General features: G+C 37.1%; 1 protein-coding gene and 1 long non-coding RNA gene across 2 annotated transcripts; one reads left to right on the top strand and one right to left on the bottom strand.

Annotated features, from left to right (window-relative positions):
* Window positions 1-1,473: 1,473 nt before the first annotated feature.
* Window positions 1,474-11,160, bottom strand: LOC113684318 (ephrin-B2a). The gene is made up of 6 exons (XM_089199331.1): window positions 10,935-11,160; window positions 9,314-9,618; window positions 6,396-6,497; window positions 5,231-5,353; window positions 4,566-4,653; window positions 1,474-4,374 (listed from the first exon to the last, which is right to left on the bottom strand). Exons 1-6 carry the CDS (start codon window positions 11,051-11,053, stop codon window positions 4,266-4,268), a joined length of 846 nt encoding a protein of 281 aa, XP_089055457.1. The 5' UTR covers window positions 11,054-11,160; the 3' UTR covers window positions 1,474-4,265.
* LOC149049107 (uncharacterized) lies at window positions 11,121-13,014 on the top strand. The gene is made up of 2 exons (XR_016184690.1): window positions 11,121-11,309; window positions 12,850-13,014. It is a non-coding gene; the product is annotated as an uncharacterized LOC149049107 (long non-coding RNA).
* Window positions 13,015-18,465: the final 5,451 nt, after the last annotated feature.

Raw genomic sequence — 18,465 nt, 5'->3', positions numbered from 1 at the left:
GTGTTTGATACTGATTATCAAATGGAATACTGTGAGAGCTACTCTGGTACTGTTCACCAAGAAATTGCTATAGAGGGGTATCAGTACTGTACATTTTTACCAAGAGCCTTTGAGTCACACATATTTGAAAGCTACACCAATTTCATATTTACAGTAGGGTGTACTACTGCAATAGTAATATGGGGTTCAAAATATTTGATTCTCATGTAAGAGATTTGTATGGTAGGGGCAGCCTCAAGGTACATGTGTTCTTCTTGAAGTACTGTCTCTTGATATTTTAGTGCATTATTATCAGAATATACATAACAATGATATATTTGAAGTAAGAGGAGTACAAATTGAGAATATTCAAAATAGGATAGTTTCTCAAAACAGGCTGAATGAAACCATAAACTTTAATCTAAGTTGTGCTGTAGCTCTACACTCTCTTTGCTACTCTATAATGAAATCATGTAATTACTGGAATTACAACTCATCCTTACCCACCATTGTTAACAAAGGCAAAAAGATATGTCGTAAATCAAGTTTGGAATGCAACAAGTAATCACCAGCTAATCTTCCAAGAACTGTAGATGTTTGTGAAACTGAAGTAAATTTGGATAATTTGTTTGAGAGTGAAGGACTATTAACTGATTCACTTCAAAGCAAGCCAATTCTTGAGAATGAAATAATACATAATAGTGAATGTACAGGGTTTTTGATATCATTTTGTTCATACTGCATCAGTTGTACCTTTAAACCCACAAAAAGATCAAAATATATGTATCCCCCCTGCTTTATAATAAAAGACACATGTCCCCTATTCAGTACACTAAAAACATAAATGGAATGGCTTCACTTGTTAATGCCATTAGAAAAATACTAGAGAAATATAATACTTTAGGGCAATACAGATTACTGTTTGCTACATGTTCATGTAAAGTAGTTGATAGAGAGGAAAGAAAAAAATTGATGATTAAACATAGGAAAAAACAATAATATAAAGCAATGGAGCCAGCAGAGAAAAAAATATTCTTGAAGAAAAAACAATTAAGGGATATGAAAAATAAACAGGAAATACAGAATAAACTGTCCCAAAAATACAAAACAATGGATACTGGGTAATCAGTATCTTCAGGATGCACTAGCCATGACTGAATGCCTTGAATATCACACTCTGTTTGTGAAGCAGTTCTGAATCTATTTAATAACTCTGTGAATGGTTGGTCATCCTTTTGTCTCACATTTTTGTCAACTCTATCATCTTGAAAAATATGCATCTAGTTGGTAGTAGTTCCCACTTAAGCAAAGTTGGGTCCATCCTTATTTCTGCTGATGATATCCCTCTTGATAATTTAAATTCTTATACGTACTTAGCTATTGTGATTAATAACCGGTTTTCCTGGACTGACCACTTCGATTATATTCATATATATTATTCGTGGTAAGATCAGTAAAAAGTTCAAGGCATATTAAATCTTGCCTCCCCCTCAATACTAGAATAATGTTTTTATTAGTTTCATTTTACCTCTTTTTGACTATGGGGATATCATGTGAGGAGATCACGGAAATGCCTCCTTAATGTCTGAGCTACAAGTGTTACAGAATAAGGCTGCTCACCTCATTTTAGATCTTCCTGAACATTTTTCTGCAGCTGAGGCACTAGAGAGACTTGGCTGGAAGCCATTATTGCGATTTAGAAAGGAACATCATGCTATTTTTATGTATAAATTGATTAACAACCATTTCTGTCACTCTATCCCTGTCACATTCAATGATGATTTTCATAGTTACTACACAAGATTGAGTATGACATTCATAAATCCAGTGCCACAAGAAGATGGGGTCATTGGTCATCAGCAAATTTTAGCGCTGATATATGGAACAGTTAGACACCTCATTAAGGAATGCAGAGTCACTGCCTGCTTTTAAACATGGCCTGTCCGAAGTTGTCTTTGACTCTTAACAACATTCTTTGCTTTTTACCCTTTGTATATTCTTTTTATCTTTTACATTCTTGTATTTTTAACTAGTTATTTTTGATGCTTGATGATAGTATATACTCTCTAATCTTTTACATTTTTGTATGTTGAACTAGTTCTTAATCTAAACTTAGTATTCTTTTGAGGACCCTTCTGTAAACCACTTTATGATGTTGGCATCCTCATTAAAGATTACTATTATCATATATAATTTAAGCATATTTTTCATTACTCATGTTTTTGTCTCAATGTACAATTTACCTTTCTTTCTACCTAATTAAGACTAACATGAATTACTTAATCTCAATATAAAAAGAAAAGCGAAATAAATTCAGGTAGCTGTATCAAGATAATGTCATTTAAATATATGGCCCATCTAACAAATGATGGTGGTACAACAATAATAGCACAAAAAGACTTTCACTATGTAGTATTCCTATGAAATTGAACAATTAAATACAAAAACTAAATGTTGCAGACACATAATTAGTAAAATCATAGTTATGTTAAATATTATTTTTTAAATCCTTCCCAATGCATTAATAATTATGGTTATCACCTCTCTTCACTTAGGTAGAGAGAGGTGACAACTGCATGCACATGTCTGCAGCTTAACTTGCAGAATTAGGGCTTAATACAGCAACCAAGAAAGCACTTGTTGTCCATCAATCTGAATATCATCAGTTATCTAATTTAACAAAAAACAGTGCTCCAAGTTACTACCATTTTAGTTGTCATGGTGAGCATAAAAAACTTTGGAAACTATATATTTTTTCAGAAAAAGTCACCTGTTAGGTGACTTACACAAAGCATTCCTCAAATAGGCAGCAAATGTTTCCTTATTCAGTGTTATGGTGCTAAGTTGAATTGATATAATCCCTTGGTCTTCTTCTGCAACTTATGGTTTATTTTTGCAACCATGTTATAATCTAATGTCTGCATAGAAGCTCAGACCTCTGTAATGTCTTTAAGATACGTACAACTTTCTCATGTACAAAAGAAGTACCTGAGGGCCACAAGTTTATCAGTATTTTATACTGTCAAGTGCCACCCTAAAAGGCCCTAAAATTTATTGATAATTACTTTGTATTGGTTGCTTAACCAAGGTTAAGGTTTGTACCACGATTTACCAAATTTAAGGAATAGGAAAATTACCCAAATGTTGAAGGGATACCTTGATGAACTCTGAATTAGTTTGATCATACATACTAACTAAGGACTCCAATGACTTGAGGCTGAAGACCTTAGTCAACCCCAGTAAACATTCTCTGTACTCTTCAGAGAGGGTGATGAACAAAACACTGACCCTCAGTTAGACTACCCAAATGGACTGTCCTTAAATGGACCCACTCTTTTAGTCTCTTTGTAGTTCTGCTTGCCACAACCAATACCATGAAATTTAGGTGATTTTTTTAAACCAGTATTTAAGTCCATCCAACATAAAAGAACTTGAAGTCATGCTTTTCTCCTGAGGCCCAGTATTGGTCATGAAGTAAGGCGAGAAATCGATAATATTCACCTTTTTGTGCTTCAGTACATAGATTGACACAGACATTTGCCATGTACATTAAATTCTTTAAAGTCAGCCATGTAGTTTACAGCAGCTTGATGATTGAAAGAGAAACACAACATGGCATGTTGTATAACCTGATAAGTTGCTATCACTCTGTGTATGTATGTATGTATGTATGTATGTATGTATGTGTGTATGTATATATCTATATATACATACATACATATATATGTGTATATATATACACACACACATACATTATATATACACACACATACATTATATATACACACATATACATACATATATACACGCATACATATATACATATATACATATATACATATATACATATATACATATATACATATATACATTGGAAGTCTGCAAGTCGATTTTTGCGTGGAACAGTGCTCAATACATTGAAGCAGAGCAGAATAAATATTATGAGATCGGGAAATGTAGTTGCATCCTTTTTTCCTCTCATAATATTTACATATATACATATATATACATATACTTTTTGGCACGGCAGGTCTGTTTGTGGCAACCCAAGGGCTGGTGTGAACCTGCAATAAATTTCCTATAAGACGCTTAAATTAGATTATTTACAATTTACAGTCTTAACATGATTAAAAACAAGGCTGCCCTAAAACTATTGAAAATATATGAAGACAGGATCTTTCCACCAAATTAATTACAGCTATGACCTGCCATAAAATTCCTATAAAAGTCCATTTCAGGGTAGTCCATTTGGGTACAGTCCACAATCAGTGCTTTGTCCATCACCCTTAAAGGAGTTTCACATCATTCATTTGATGTTTGTTCAGACAATTTTCATCCACCGCTTTATAAAACTTCTTCTCTTCATCTAATGATCGTCTCCTCTCTTTTCGACGACTATGACAGGAAGACAAAAGATCATCTGTAGTAAGATTATTTATCTGCATGAATACTTTCTTTCCAAACCTAAATTGTTATCTGAAAAGACTTTTCAGCCGTGTTTTATATACAATTAGATTTGTCTCTATATACATGCTGAGAAGTTAATGGGTATTGCACTAATTAATCTATCATTTACCAAAACTCACCAAATCACATGCAGAAACAAGCAGTTTACCACAAGAGAAACAAAAAGACAAACCCCAAGGATGACAGCAGCTCTTAGATTCCAAGAACCTACATGTGACCAAAATTAAGGGACAAGAAAAAATATCAAATTTTAAATGCTTTGTAAAGATAGATTCAATAGTGGACAGACAGCAGCAATTTAACATATTAAGTATAGGGTGCTTAAAAAAAAGCATATCTATATACCTACCACCCTGTCTGTCTGACTGCCTGTCTATCTGTCCTCCTGTCTCTCTGTCTGTCCATCTTATTCTTGTTTTTCTTTTTACCATGTTCCCACCAATAGTGTAGCTCTATCTGCTGCATATAACTCACACTCACAACCCAAAATTCCTCTATTTGCTCGGATGAAGGGCTTTTGCTCAAAACGTAAGCTTTAAAACTCTTACAGTGGCCAATTTACATTATTAACCCAGTTGATAAAACCAAATTATCTCGTCTGTCTGTCTCTGTCCTGTCAGTATCTTTTTGTCTCTTCATTAGTTCATTGGTTAGTCCATCTGTCTATCAGCCATTTTTTTTCCTTTCATGGTCCATCATAATTTTTTTTACATTTATTTAACAGACAAGAAAAAGTCTAAAGATAAGGATGAAGCCTAAATTAATGAACTTAAAGATCACTAACCCCAAAAAGGTGATGCCCTAGGTGCTTGTGTTCCTACAGCACCAGGCATGGGTGTACTCACAGAAGTGGTAACCTCAGTAGATACTGTAGTAGTATCATTGGATGCTTCTTTACACTCTGGATCTAAAATGCAATAACAATAACCAAGTTAAAATTAGAGCAACTTTTGTATCCTTTTTACATAAAACATGGAGCTCCAAACCTGATTTTTTTTCAAAATTATCATTAGGGGACCAAAATTGTAAACAGGTCAGGAATGAGATAATTTTTCTTTCCAGAAAAAAAAAAACACTTAATTTGTGCAACTGTACACAAAACTTGTCACTTGTTCTGGGAATTATAGCTTGCATTTGTTTTTGGAGATTCACCCAACATCTCAAGGCATATACCAAGAAATTAATGAGAAAGAGGGAAATTTTATTGCAAGAAAACAAAGTTCTTGACTAATATTTCATGAAAACTTTTATCAGACCATAAAAATGTAACTGTAAAACCTTTCAACTTGCTCCAATGACCGCTGACCACAAGTTGCCAAATTGACGACTGACACTGCTAACATTGTGGCCAAAATTTCTCTAGTCATCATGGCAACCGAGGCGGTCATAGCCTGGAGAGCTGAAACAACACTTTTGACACTAGTGATCTTAGAAGTACATACTAGATGAATGAATGAAGGGGTAAGTTTCTAAAGAAACTGTGGTGCTGCATCAGTGGGAGAGTACAGCAGGCAATTTAGTGTTAACAACTGGGTTGAAAACGCAAATTAGCCATCATAAAGGGTAAAAAAGCTGACGTTTCGAGCGTTAGCCCTTTGTCAGAGCGATTATAATCGCTCTGACAAAGGGCTAACGCTCGAAACGTCAGCTTTTTTACCCTTTACGATGGCTAATTTACATTTTCAACCCATACTAGATGAATGTTTGATTCTTTAGGAGGCACTCTGATTTTTTTTCTTTCCCTCCGTTTTAGCAAAAATCAATACCAGTAGCATCTATCTTTGGAAGTCAAGATATTGAAAAAATAGCAATAAAAGATTCTGTGTTCCCAAAAACACTGCATCCAAAAATCAGCCAATTATTTCTTATTTAGTAATTTCAATGATAAATTTTTACATTTCTTCACAAGTCAGTCAGGGAAATTTAATTTGAATACAGTTGTATTTTACCCTCAGTTCCTTTACAGACATATATTTCCAGTTTCATGTTTGCTGTGTGACAGTGTCCATTTCTGTTATTTGTCAGAGAACTGAGGGACCCATTAGAAGTGGCTGCAAATACAAAGTGGAGAAAAATTAGTTTTCTTGGTCAAAATACTTTGAAAAAGCATTAGGGTCACAGTAGGTATGATTTTTGATGAACAACAACATTGAGAGGGGAGGGGGGTGTCATGCTCACCCTGAAAAATTTTAAGCAAATGAAGGAGGGTTTGCACAGTTGAAAAGAGTTCAAAGTGAGATCAAAGCACACAAGGAGTAAATCATAATTAGGATTTTAAATTCATTCTATAGGGACCTGACTATAGCAGTAGTTTACCATCTCAAAAAAAAGGAGTGAGAAGTAATGGCTTCAGCCTGAGAGCGTAAGATTGAATTTGTTAACAAAGTCTCATGCTCGATGCATGAGACTTGAAAGCTCTACAAGCACAACACAAGATGTAAACGGTTCGAGCCTGAGAGTAATATCATGTAATATGATTGCATTCCCAGACAAGGGTAGAATAATAGCAATAGTAGGCTAATGGTAGACCAAAGTCTTTCTGTTCCAATAGTCAACAACCATCAAAACATTGACAAGAGGTTATTGTAAAGTGAGTCTGTCAACCATCAGATAACCGGTCTGGTCGCTACCAGGTACTTTTGCTACCGGTCTAATCGCTACCCATGACGAAGTCCGACCGCTATCACTGGGAATAACCAACAAAAAACATCAATGAAACTTAGAAAAAGCCACAAAGATTTATAAAAGAAAATTTCTGTTGCATTTTAGAATATATATTGTACGATCATTTCACAATACGATCGATCAAGACGAAACATCGTGCTCACTGGCTTCCATACCAAGTCCGTTTCTACCAATTTGGCTTTAACGAATCTACTTCTTCAAAGACAAACCAGTATAAAAATGCATGTTAAAGAGTTGTCGCTAGCTTTATCATTTCTAACTTGTCACAGATTAGAATACCTTACATTTAAAAATCGATCAACACAGCGACGCCATATTGCTTTCATGAAATTAACAACCTTCATGTCAAGTCGTTTGCACACGTTTTCCTCATTTACAGTCTTTTCACAACAATTTAAAACAAATTTATTTTGTACCTTAACCTGAAATAAATTGGAAACAGTTGTCTCATATAAACGTCAAAAACAAAACAAATGAGCAAATGAATCGATCTCGACCCAGATATACTCAATGAGCCAAGAGTCCGTTCGCTACCATTTAAGTTTTATTCTCAGCAAAGTTGGTTGTATGATATCACAATTTTATAACTTCTTTAAAGCCAAATCAGTGTAAAAATGTTTGTAAAGGAGTTGTCGCTTAACTTTATCATTTCTAAGTTGCCAAAGACAAAAATAAATAAACAAAAAAAGGCCCTTTTAACAGCCAACACATCACTAAACTCAATGACCTGCGAATTATGCATTGAAAGGTATGGTTAACTTTGCTTCTTTATTTATTTTGAGTCCCTAGAAAACCCGGTATCGAACGGGGTTGATTCTTTAGCTCATTCGTTTAGTTTTGGACGTTTAAATGAGACAACTGTGTCCAATTTATTTCAGATTAGGATACTTTATCATTTCGTTTTAAATTTTTTGTGAGAAGAATATATTTAAAAAAAAGAAAACGTGAGCAAACGATTTTTCACGGAGGTTGTTGATTTCTTGAAAACAATATGGCGTCGCGTGTCGATCGATTTCTAAATGTAAGGTATGAAAGCTAAGCGACAACTCCTTAACATACATTTTTATACTGGTTTGGCTATGCAGAAATAGATTCATCAAAGCCAAGGGGGTAAGTTTCTAGAAAAACTATGGTGCTGCGTCGGTGGGAAGGTATAACAGGGTAATTTAGTGTTATCAACTGAGTTGAAAACGTAAATTAACCACCATAAATAGTTTAAAGGCTGACGTTTCGAGCGTTAGTCTAACGTTCGAAACATCAACCTTCAAATTCTTTATGGTGGCCAATTTACGTTTTCAACTCAGTTGGCAACACTAAATTACCTTGTTAGGTTCATCAGGGCCAAGTTGGTAGAGACGGATTTGGTATGGAAGCTAGTGAGCACAGTGTTTGTTCGCGAATGGATTTTCGTCTCGATCGATCGTAATTTGAAATGATCACTCAAGATATACTCTTTTTTCTCTATACTCGATTTTCTTTGTAAATCTTTGTGGCTTTTTACTAAGTTTCATCGATGTTTTGTTGGTGATTCCCAGTAGTAGCGATCGGAGAGTCGTTAGTAGTGGTCCTACTGATAGCGAAAGTACATAGTACCGACCGGACCGTACACATGAGCCACGCGACACGGTGAATTTGATTTACGGCATAAAATGAAAAGATAATATAGAACCCCGAAATTCTGGTGTTTTCGTTACTGGCACCATAAACCCTGGTGTTAGTTTTGGTTGGGTAAAGACTTCAATTTATTTGATTTGGGAAACTATTCATGTCTCTTGGGATGTTAGAAGTTTGGCCAATCTGAATAATATTTTTGCAGACAGATGTATTTTGAAACAAAATGATCACAAAATTGGTTTCCTGATGAAAGGCAACCCATTTAGTGTCTACGGTTTCTGTGGTGGCAAGATCTCAAAGTGATTGGTTACTAGACAATCAACTTTCCAGGCATATTTTAGATGTTCACAGTCTCTAGATTTATGGTTGGTAATAATGTTGATCAATTATCTGTTAATATATCAACCAATAAATCTACTATGAAAAGTTACCATGAGTACACATGATCAATTCTGACAGGACCACAGCTAATGAAAAATGATATTCTTCTACTCACCAACTACAGACCTCCACCGCAAAACCCTTTACCAGATAATTACAAGATGCAATCAAAACATCACACACTTACAAATAAAATAATAGGTGCTTCCTGGCTCAAATACCAGGGAATTAACAGCACTGAAACGCTGAAAGACTATTGTGGTAAATTGAATCTTTCGAGGATCAGCACACTTTAGTACCATCTTGTTCTCTGCTACGGTGGTATTAACCTCACAAGTCTGGTAGCTTGTGTTGTCAACTCTCCAAACGTTTTCAAAATAGAGCATGCTATCTGTGTCATCCATCTCTACAAAGGATACTGCTACATGAGGGCAGATCAGGTTCAGTTTTGAACCTGGCAGCACACTTAAATGCAACTTTCCCTCTTGAAATCTAAAGGAGAGGTTAGATACAAAACAGATCTAAATGACTGTAAGGTTCTGGAAAGTACCACTGTTACAGTTTCTCATATATCCCTAGAAGTAATCAATAGTCACCATTAGTAAATACCACATTGCTTTTTGCAAGTGCTGATACATACGTTCAGAAGTGATTAGCAACTACTTTTTTTATTTCCCAGCAACTAATAGATAAATCTATACATCACAAGGTTAATTTCTGACCACTTTGTGGTAAATTGGCTGAAATAAACTATTTTTTTTGGTTTCAGTGTGGTATATACTAAGACAATGATTCACCTTAGCATTGATGAAAGTGGTAGACATTTATTTTGCCACATTGTGGCTCAGTAAATATTCACTACTATTCCCCTGCACTTTGGTGAATAATGGTTTATCATAGTGACATGTACATTGGGTTACCATACATGTCAGTAATTTCAGTATTAGACATAGATTCATCAGAATTTCATCTGATAAAATTATTTTTGTAGCAGCTGGATCCCACAGACAAAGTGAAACATCTCCAACTAGAGATGTTTCAATTTGGAGAAGCCAAAGTTGCTGGCTTAAGTATAAGGTTGTTCCCTCTTACATATTCCTTAACTTTTTTCTGTTAGTTTTCATGTTGTGCGGATATTGTCCATACTTTTGTAAATTGTCAGTAAGTGGTATTAGATTCTTGGTATTAAATTATAAAAGGATTCTTTTCAGTATCAGGGTGTAACACAAAGTGCTGTCACCATTCCATTTGGAGCGTTTTCAAAATGCTGAAACTTTTTGTTTTTTTGCCACATTGCAAGTAGTATTGTAAAAATATCACAAAATGATTGGTATTCCTGTAGTGTGGCGAATAATGTTAGGTCAGTATAGTAGTAAAATAAATACTTCTGGCTTTTAAATGTAAACACAAGAGAGGAGTTGTCCTGTTTTAATGTTTAACCTGCTTGAGGACCCTGGATATACATAGCAAGCACTAAACCTTTCTATGCAAAAATTGTTGCCTATCAAAAGATAATATTCTAATTTTTTTGCAAATATTTCACATATATGGAGCCAATACGACATGGCTGTTGGCAATATTTCAATTCAGTAAGCTATCACTTTCCAAAAGTTTCAGCAAAAATTTTGGGTAAAGTTTCCGCACAGCCCCATATTACATTATGCATTCAGTTCTTGGATAAAGAAAACAATGACAAAAACAATACATTGCCATTAGGAAAACAGATCTGTTTTACAATAGTATGGGGCTGTGCGGAAATTTTACCGACTCTCTTTCTAGTTTATCATTGAGTTTAAAAAGATACTTACTGAGGATTTTTGAAATTCCATTGTAACGAAGGGTAAACGACTGCCCCTCTTACAAGAGAACTTAATTCGAAGTCGCTTCGGGGGAACGTCAGTAGCAGGAAGAAGACGCTACGTTCCATATTGTTAAGCGGAATAAGCAGATACGCGGAATTATTTGGGGAGTTACTATATCACGGGCGACGAGTGGGGTCAGCATTAGATTCCATCCACCAAAACCACCTTGGTCGAGAGGGACTGGGATGCAATGACGGACAACTCATGACTTGTTATACTAACTGAAAATTACGAAGCTACGACAACATCCCGACTTATCCCGATGACCTAAGTGTATTATTTGTTTGGGAAATTGCGTCAAAACTTTTTACTCAAGAAATGGTAAGTATTAATTTATTGTTCGATTGTAGTATTATAAAACATTTTACGCAATTTTATGCAGATATTTCACGTATTTAGAAGGTGCCCAGATGTTACGTAGTTTTGGTGGATGTCATTAGGGAACATCCACCAAAACTTTGACCAAAACCATCAACAATATATTTTTTAAATTTTATCTATAGCCACTGTTAGATGTTCAGGGAGACAAAAGATTTATACCACTAATTAGCAGTTAGTGCTCTGGCTAATTATTTTTTATGGTGCACAATTGCTGACCGACCAAACGTTCATAATGATTATCATAACTCATAACACATAAAATAAAGTGGTTTTGGTGGATGTTTCTCTCCATCCACCAAAACCACCATAGCAATTTCTGCTACTTCCTTACAGAAGACTGATGCGACCTGCTATTTGGAGTACATAACCACAATCTATTTCTTTGTATGTAGAGATATTTTGCAAAGTTCTTGAGTCAGCACCTTTTATTATTGAAACCGTAATCATAACATGGTGCACAATATAGAATACAAAAGGTTCTGGTGTGGCAATCATGTAATCTTGAAACAGGAGAGTTTTTAACTGACTTAAACTGACTTAAACAGACATTTGCATCAAAATTCCAGTTCCAGAAATTTCTCTCACTATTTCCGCTAAAATCATAACCTTTAAGTACAACAAATCAGCACATCAGTAATTGTTATCAGGGGTCTGAAAATCTTATAAATCTTTCACATTTATTTCAAGTAACTTTTAATTTCACATGGATGAATAAGTATACACTCAAGATGCAGAATGTCTTACATTTTACAAATTATTTCCCTTTTTATGGATAGACAGTGAAAGGCCTTTGTCACATTGGTGAATCAAACCATTGTATACCACACATTTTGTGATAATTGTTTGTTTTTGCTCACAATATCCAGAAAAATGGAGGGGATAAATTTAAATAGCAAATTCTATTAATGGTTAAAATTAAATAACATTGGAAGATCAAATTAACTTTGTACTGTTTAAAATTCAGTTTTGGTTTCTAGCTTATTCCAGCCTCTTAATATTCAAAAGCATTCCTTGTCATTTTTTTGTTCTTCTGTGTAACATAACTTGAAAAATAAACACAGTGAAAGGAAACCACAAATGAATAAATTGAAGCTAAAGCAAAGTTTAAGTTGAGCCATAGCTGATCCAAATACTGAGTACTTTATATTGTAACCCATTTAGCAGTAAAGTTTATCTATATGTCTGCCAGCTTGTCACAAGTCTTACCCCTCTCCTTCAAAAGTCTCTATAATAAATTTTTCTTTGTGGTCCCTAATTGATGATAAGAATATTACAGCTCCTCAATTTCCCTCTCTCAAGACAAGGTTACTCTAAATTTAACAAAGTAATGGACTTGATAAAACTCAAACTATAACTCCGTCTGCTGGCTGCTAATTGCAACCTTAATTTCTTGATATCAGTATACAATAATCAATATGTTATAAATAAGAACCCTAATGCTTAATTTTGCAGTGATCACTTTCCTCCTTTTCATTTGCAGACCAGACTGGAACCTCTATAGGTGTGTTTGCTTGTTTTGAGTGGAGATGGAAGAAAAGGAGTCATGCTGCATGTCTGATTTATTAAACCAGATTTGTTCTGTTTATACATTAGTAGAACTACCTTGTTCCCTAAAAAAAATAAAATTTCTCACATTTTTATCTGTGCTTTGCAGTCAAACTTCCTTGTGTCTTGGACAAGAAATCTTATTTTCTTGAAAACAAAATCTTTGTTTCTGGCCTTCTGTAATAGGTAAATATAACAGTGTAAGATGAGTGACAGTGTATTTCTCAAGTTATTTTTTGGAATGTGACAAAACGGAAGTGTCATAGCGTGATAAGGAGCCAACATATGATTGCTTGATAGAAAGCAAAAAATGCAGAATTGCATATATTTTCTCCTTTGTCAGCAGCATATGTTAGTGAAAAGTTCTTATAATTGTTAACTTCTAAACCATCTTCAATTTAGCCAAGATTGAACTGTTATCACGTTTGTCATTAAAGTATTCAGAGATCAATGTCATATGACCCATTCATGTATTTGACCTTTCGAATTAGCAAGCCATAGTTGACAGTAACACAAAGGTTGAGGATAAAAAGAAATTATTACATACATTACTTCTTCTGCATCTTTTCGTTTCGTTTTCTCTCCAGCTGTTCTATCTATGCCGTGCTGGCAATTGAACACTTTCTTTCCCAAAATTAGGAAAGGCACACCAGTAAAAAACGAATTTTCGCTCCTTAAATATCTCATGCTTCTTCAACGAGTATTTTGTGTCTTCTGTCCAAGGAAGGAGGTGTAAGCATTAATTTAACCCGAATGATTCCACAATTGTGGTATCATCCAAGCCATGCCAGAGGACTTGAACTAGATAAACTAGTGAGAATGCACAATAGCGATAGCAAAGCTTTGTAATGCCAAAGAGCTATATCAATATATATATATATATATATGCTATATGGTCTTACCCCCATCCTAGCATCAGCACTGCACTGATGAGGCCCAGAAGGCCGAAACAGTACTGTCTGCAGTTAGATATAGCTCTTTGGCATACAAAGCTTAGCTTTCATGTCCAAATTGAGCACTCTACTAGGATGAGTCATTGCTGCTAGCATTATGCACGCCCACTAGTTTTTCTAGTTTGAGCACTCTGGCATGGCTTAGGTGATCCCACATGTGTGAGATCACTTGGGGTGGCTATATGGTCTTACCCCCATCCTAGCATCAGCACTGCACTGATTCGGCCCAGAAGGCCGAAAAAGTACTGAAAGCTTCTCGGCCTCTTGGGTAAGGTTAAAAGGCTTATGAAAAGTTTATTTTCCTTGCTTTTGCAGCAATTGGTCAACATGGACAGCCAGGAAAGTGAAAATATCAGCCAGTTTACTACAGATAACTCGGCAGCGAATCCAGGAGACGTCGTAGACGCAAGCGTGGTAGAAGGTTCACAGTCCTGGGGCGCAGACGTGGAAATCGAAATCCCTGAGGTACTAAAAAATCTGGAAAATAAGGGTGTGAAATTTCAGGCCGTGCCTTTTTTGAATGCTCCTAGTCAAAGTAGAATCACGAAGGATCGCTCTATTTATTTTAGCGTTGATACAATCGTCACATCGCAAATAATTCTCGAAGCTTTTGACGCGGCAGAAATCGATATTGACGCTATCACCGGAATCCAGAGAAAGGCGTCCAATAGATCTTGGATCGTGACTTTTAAGAGCCGTGCAGCTAAAGAAGCCGCTCTTGAAACACCTTTTGTCGTGATTGCCGGTCTCAAAGTGTTCCTGGGCGACTGCGAAAATCGTTTGGTCCTCGTCAAGATCCATGAAGCCCCCGCTGAACTACCCGACACTGCCGTGATTGGCCGACTCAGCCACTACGGTCGTGTCCTTTCATTTCGGCGCGACAAAATTGCACAACATATCGAGAATGGAGTAAGAACGGCTCGAATGGCGCTACTTCGAACCATCCCTGCCAACATCAACATAGCTGGTGAACCTATCAAAATATGGTACCCAAATCAGCCAAAAGCTTGCCGGAATTGCGGAGCTACTGACCACATGGCCAAAGACTGCTCTGCAGTCCGTTGTTTTAATTGTGAATGCCCTGGGCATCGAGCTCAAGAATGTAAAGACTCGCCAAGATGTTCCGTTTGTTTAGCGGACAACCATTCCATGCCTCAATGCCCCTTCCTGCTCTTCAGCGCGAACGTCGATAGTGAGCCAACGCCACCTAAAACTGAAAAGGAAAAGGAACAAGAGCGAGCCCAGCGCGCCAAGGAAAGAGAAGAAAGGCAGAAAAAACTACAACAACAGAGAGAACAACAGCGACAACAAGAAGAACAACAGAAATTACTAGAAAAGCAGGAACAGCAAGAACAACAGAAACAACAAGATCAAGAGAAACAACGAGAACAACAACGCGACGAAGGTAGAAGAGAACGACCAAGAGAACGAAGAGACGAGCGAGGGAGGGACGATCGAGAAGAACGAAGAGATGACCGGAGAGGCGACAGAAGAGAGAGAGATAGAAGCGATCGGGATTATTATCGCGGCCGCGATGACCGCGATAGATCTTCCCGCCGTGACTACTCTGGCTCCGAAACTGATGATGATGGATGGGAGAGAGTTAAACCTAGGAGAAGGCGGTACAGATATTAAATTTTTATTTATATTCAATGAGTAAGCTTAAAATAGTTTCTCTGAATGTGCGAGGACTCGGGTCCTCCAGTAAAAGTCGAAAAATTATTCAAGAATTAAATTATTCAAACTGTGACATAATCCTTTTACAAGAAACACATGTCTCATGCAAAAAACAAGCGGAGGAATTCGAAATACTCTGGCGCGGCAAATGTCTGTGGTCCTTTGGGACTGGCAGGTCTGCCGGTGTTGCCATCCTCTTTTCTCTAAACTTTCCAGGCAAAATTATCCGTTTTTTGACCGATTCCGAAGGAAGAATATTGAGCTTACTCATTGACTACTATAATTCTAAACTAAATTTAGTAAACATTTACTCTCCCAATACTATTTCGGATCGTAAAAGTTTTTTCTCTTGTCTGCACAATTACTTTCTCCCCCAAGGGGACCTAGTGATCGGGGGAGACTTTAATTGTGTGGACAATGTCCTAGATAAATTAAATTGTTCCGCCATCCCATTGTCTGATCAAAAACTTCTCCGATCCCTTTGTGCTGACTTCTCACTTACAGACATTTGGCGCAAAAACAACCCGCGCAAAGTAACTTTCACCTGGTCTAATAAAGACCATACCCAGGCATCTAGAATTGACCGCTTTCTCGTCGCTAAAGGCTTAACCCTAGTAACGAAATGTAATATTCTTCCATGCGTATACGACCTATCCGATCATGACTTTGTAAAAATTGAACTAACGACTAACCCTTCTAATCACGGTCCTGGAATTTGGAAGTTCAACAGCTCTTTACTCTCAGATGTAGAATTTAAAAACATTATGTCAAAATCGATTAACAACTTTAAGCTTAAAATCCCCGAATTCGCCTCCCTCCGCGAATGGTGGGATGCTCTAAAAATTGAAATCCGCAAAACAAGTATTTCATACTGTATCCGTAAACAGAGAACAGCAAATGCCACAAGAATCCTAATTACTAAGCAATTAACCCGTGCTAAAAACGCTTTACATTCTAATCGCTTAAATAACCCAGGTGTAATTAGCGATTTGGAAAGCCAATTGTCCTCTCTGATCTCGAAAGAAGCCGAAGGAGCTAAAGTCCGCTCCCGAGCACAATGGTTCGAAGAAGGTGAGAAACCAACACGCTATTTCTTCCGTCTGGAGAAAAAACGAGCTGACATGAATAGTTTTGAATCTTTTTTTGACGAGAACGGTGTTCTCAGAAATTCTCAAAATGATCTTGAAAGAATTTTAACCAATTTCTACAAGAATTTATTCACCCAAGATCCTCTTGATACGCGAATTCAAACTGAAATAATTGACGGCCTCGAATTTTCACTGACTGATTATGAGCGCAATCTATGTGAAGGCCCTTTTTCTAATAAAGAATTACTTACTGCATTGGAAGGCCTTCAGACCGGCAAGTCACCCGGTTCTGATGGCCTCCCAACAGAATTTTACTCGTGTTTTTGGAACGATTTGAGCGAATCTCTCCTTTCTGTTTTGAACGAGGCTTTTCTTGCTGGCTCCCTCGCGGATAGCCAGTACGAGGGCCTCCTACGACTCGTCCACAAAAAAGATGATCGACGCCTCGCAAAAAATTGGCGCCCAATTTCCTTGTTAAACACTGACTACAAGTTAGCATCTAAAATCATCACTGAACGATTGAAAAAAGTCATGAACTCCATCGTGCATTCAGACCAAACGTGCGGCGTGGTCGGCCGCACTATCTTCTCAAATTTGGCCTTACTTCGTGATGCCCTCGACATGATTGACAAAACTAATGAACCGGGTATTCTCATTTCCTTAGATCAAGAAAAAGCTTTTGACCGAGTTGACCACGAATTCATGATGAGAGTATTGCGTAAATTTGGTTTCGGCCCCTCCTTTTGTGGGTGGGTCGAACTATTTTATTCTAAAGCCTTCTCTAGAATCATTGTTAATGGCTCCCTGTCCCCCCCTGTCCACTTAAGAAGAGGGGTGAGACAGGGATGCCCATTATCTCCTCTCCTTTATGTGCTAGTTTCAGAAGTATTATCAACGCAAATCCGTAATTGTAAAGATATTGAAGGTTTCCTGCTCCCCGGAGCAGGGGGCCTTCAATATAAAATATCCCAGTACGCTGACGATGCTACTTGCATCTTAAAATCCGAAAGATCTCTTTCTTCACTTCTCCGAGTCGTATCAAAATTTGAACAAGGATCTGGCGCTAAACTGAACACGTCCAAATCTGAAGCAATGTGGTTAGGAAAATGGCGAACTAGAATTGAATCCCCCTATGGCCTCAAATGGGTCACTAAAATGAGAGTGCTTGGTGTTTACTTCTCAAACGGCCTCGTCAATGTCGACGACGACAATTGGCGGGCCAAATTAGACAAACTAAGTTCGGTTCTAAATCTTTGGAAACAAAGAGACCTGTCTTTTATCGGTAGGACCTTAATTGTAAATACTTTAGGCGCAAGCCGTTTATGGCACGTTGCTAAAGTCATCCCCCCACCCCGTTGGGTGCACGATAGCTTTAAGTCGATCATTTGGCCTTTTATCTGGAGAGGAAAAATGGAAAATGTTAGTCGCGATCGCTGTTGTGCGCCCCCATCATCCGGGGGCCTCAACGTCGTTAATTTTAAAGCTAAGTGCGCTAGCCTGCGCCTTTCTGTTTTTTCCAGTTTAAGAGATGACTTTGGCACATCCAAATGGCATTACCTAGCTCGATATTTTTTAGGACATAAGCTAACTATTCTAGATCCCCGTTTTTCTTTTCCTACCAATTCTGCTCCCTCTTCCTTCCTTCCTTCCAATTACTACCGCCTTTGTCTAGATAATTTCCGTACCTTGCATCAGAAAACTGGTGCCTTACCTGATTTACTCACCGGTAAGAATTTATATCTTTTGTTGCTTGACCCCGTCTGCGTTGCACCCCGGTGCTCCGGTTTTTGGGCGTCTGCTATGGACCGCCCCATCAATCGTTGGGCCTGGGTG

This window comes from Pocillopora damicornis, chromosome 3 (genome assembly GCF_964200805.1).
Source record: "Pocillopora damicornis chromosome 3, jaPocDami1.2, whole genome shotgun sequence".
In the NCBI taxonomy this organism is placed as follows: domain Eukaryota; kingdom Metazoa; phylum Cnidaria; class Anthozoa; order Scleractinia; family Pocilloporidae; genus Pocillopora; species Pocillopora damicornis.
This window is presented reverse-complemented; position numbering and strand designations above follow the sequence as displayed.

Bases quoted from the DNA above. Each gene is read 5' to 3' on its own strand.
- LOC113684318 (XM_089199331.1), bottom strand. From the start codon at position 11,053: ATGGAACGTAGCGTCTTCTTCCTGCTACTGACGTTCCCCCGAAGCGAC. The intron at 6,498-9,313 runs GTAAGTGTGTGA...TTGTATTTGCAG, and splicing joins AAGCACCTATTATTTTATTT to CCACTTCTAATGGGTCCCTC. The intron at 4,375-4,565 runs GTGAGTTTTGGT...TTCCTGTCATAG, and splicing joins TTGTTTCTGCATGTGATTTG to TCGTCGAAAAGAGAGGAGAC.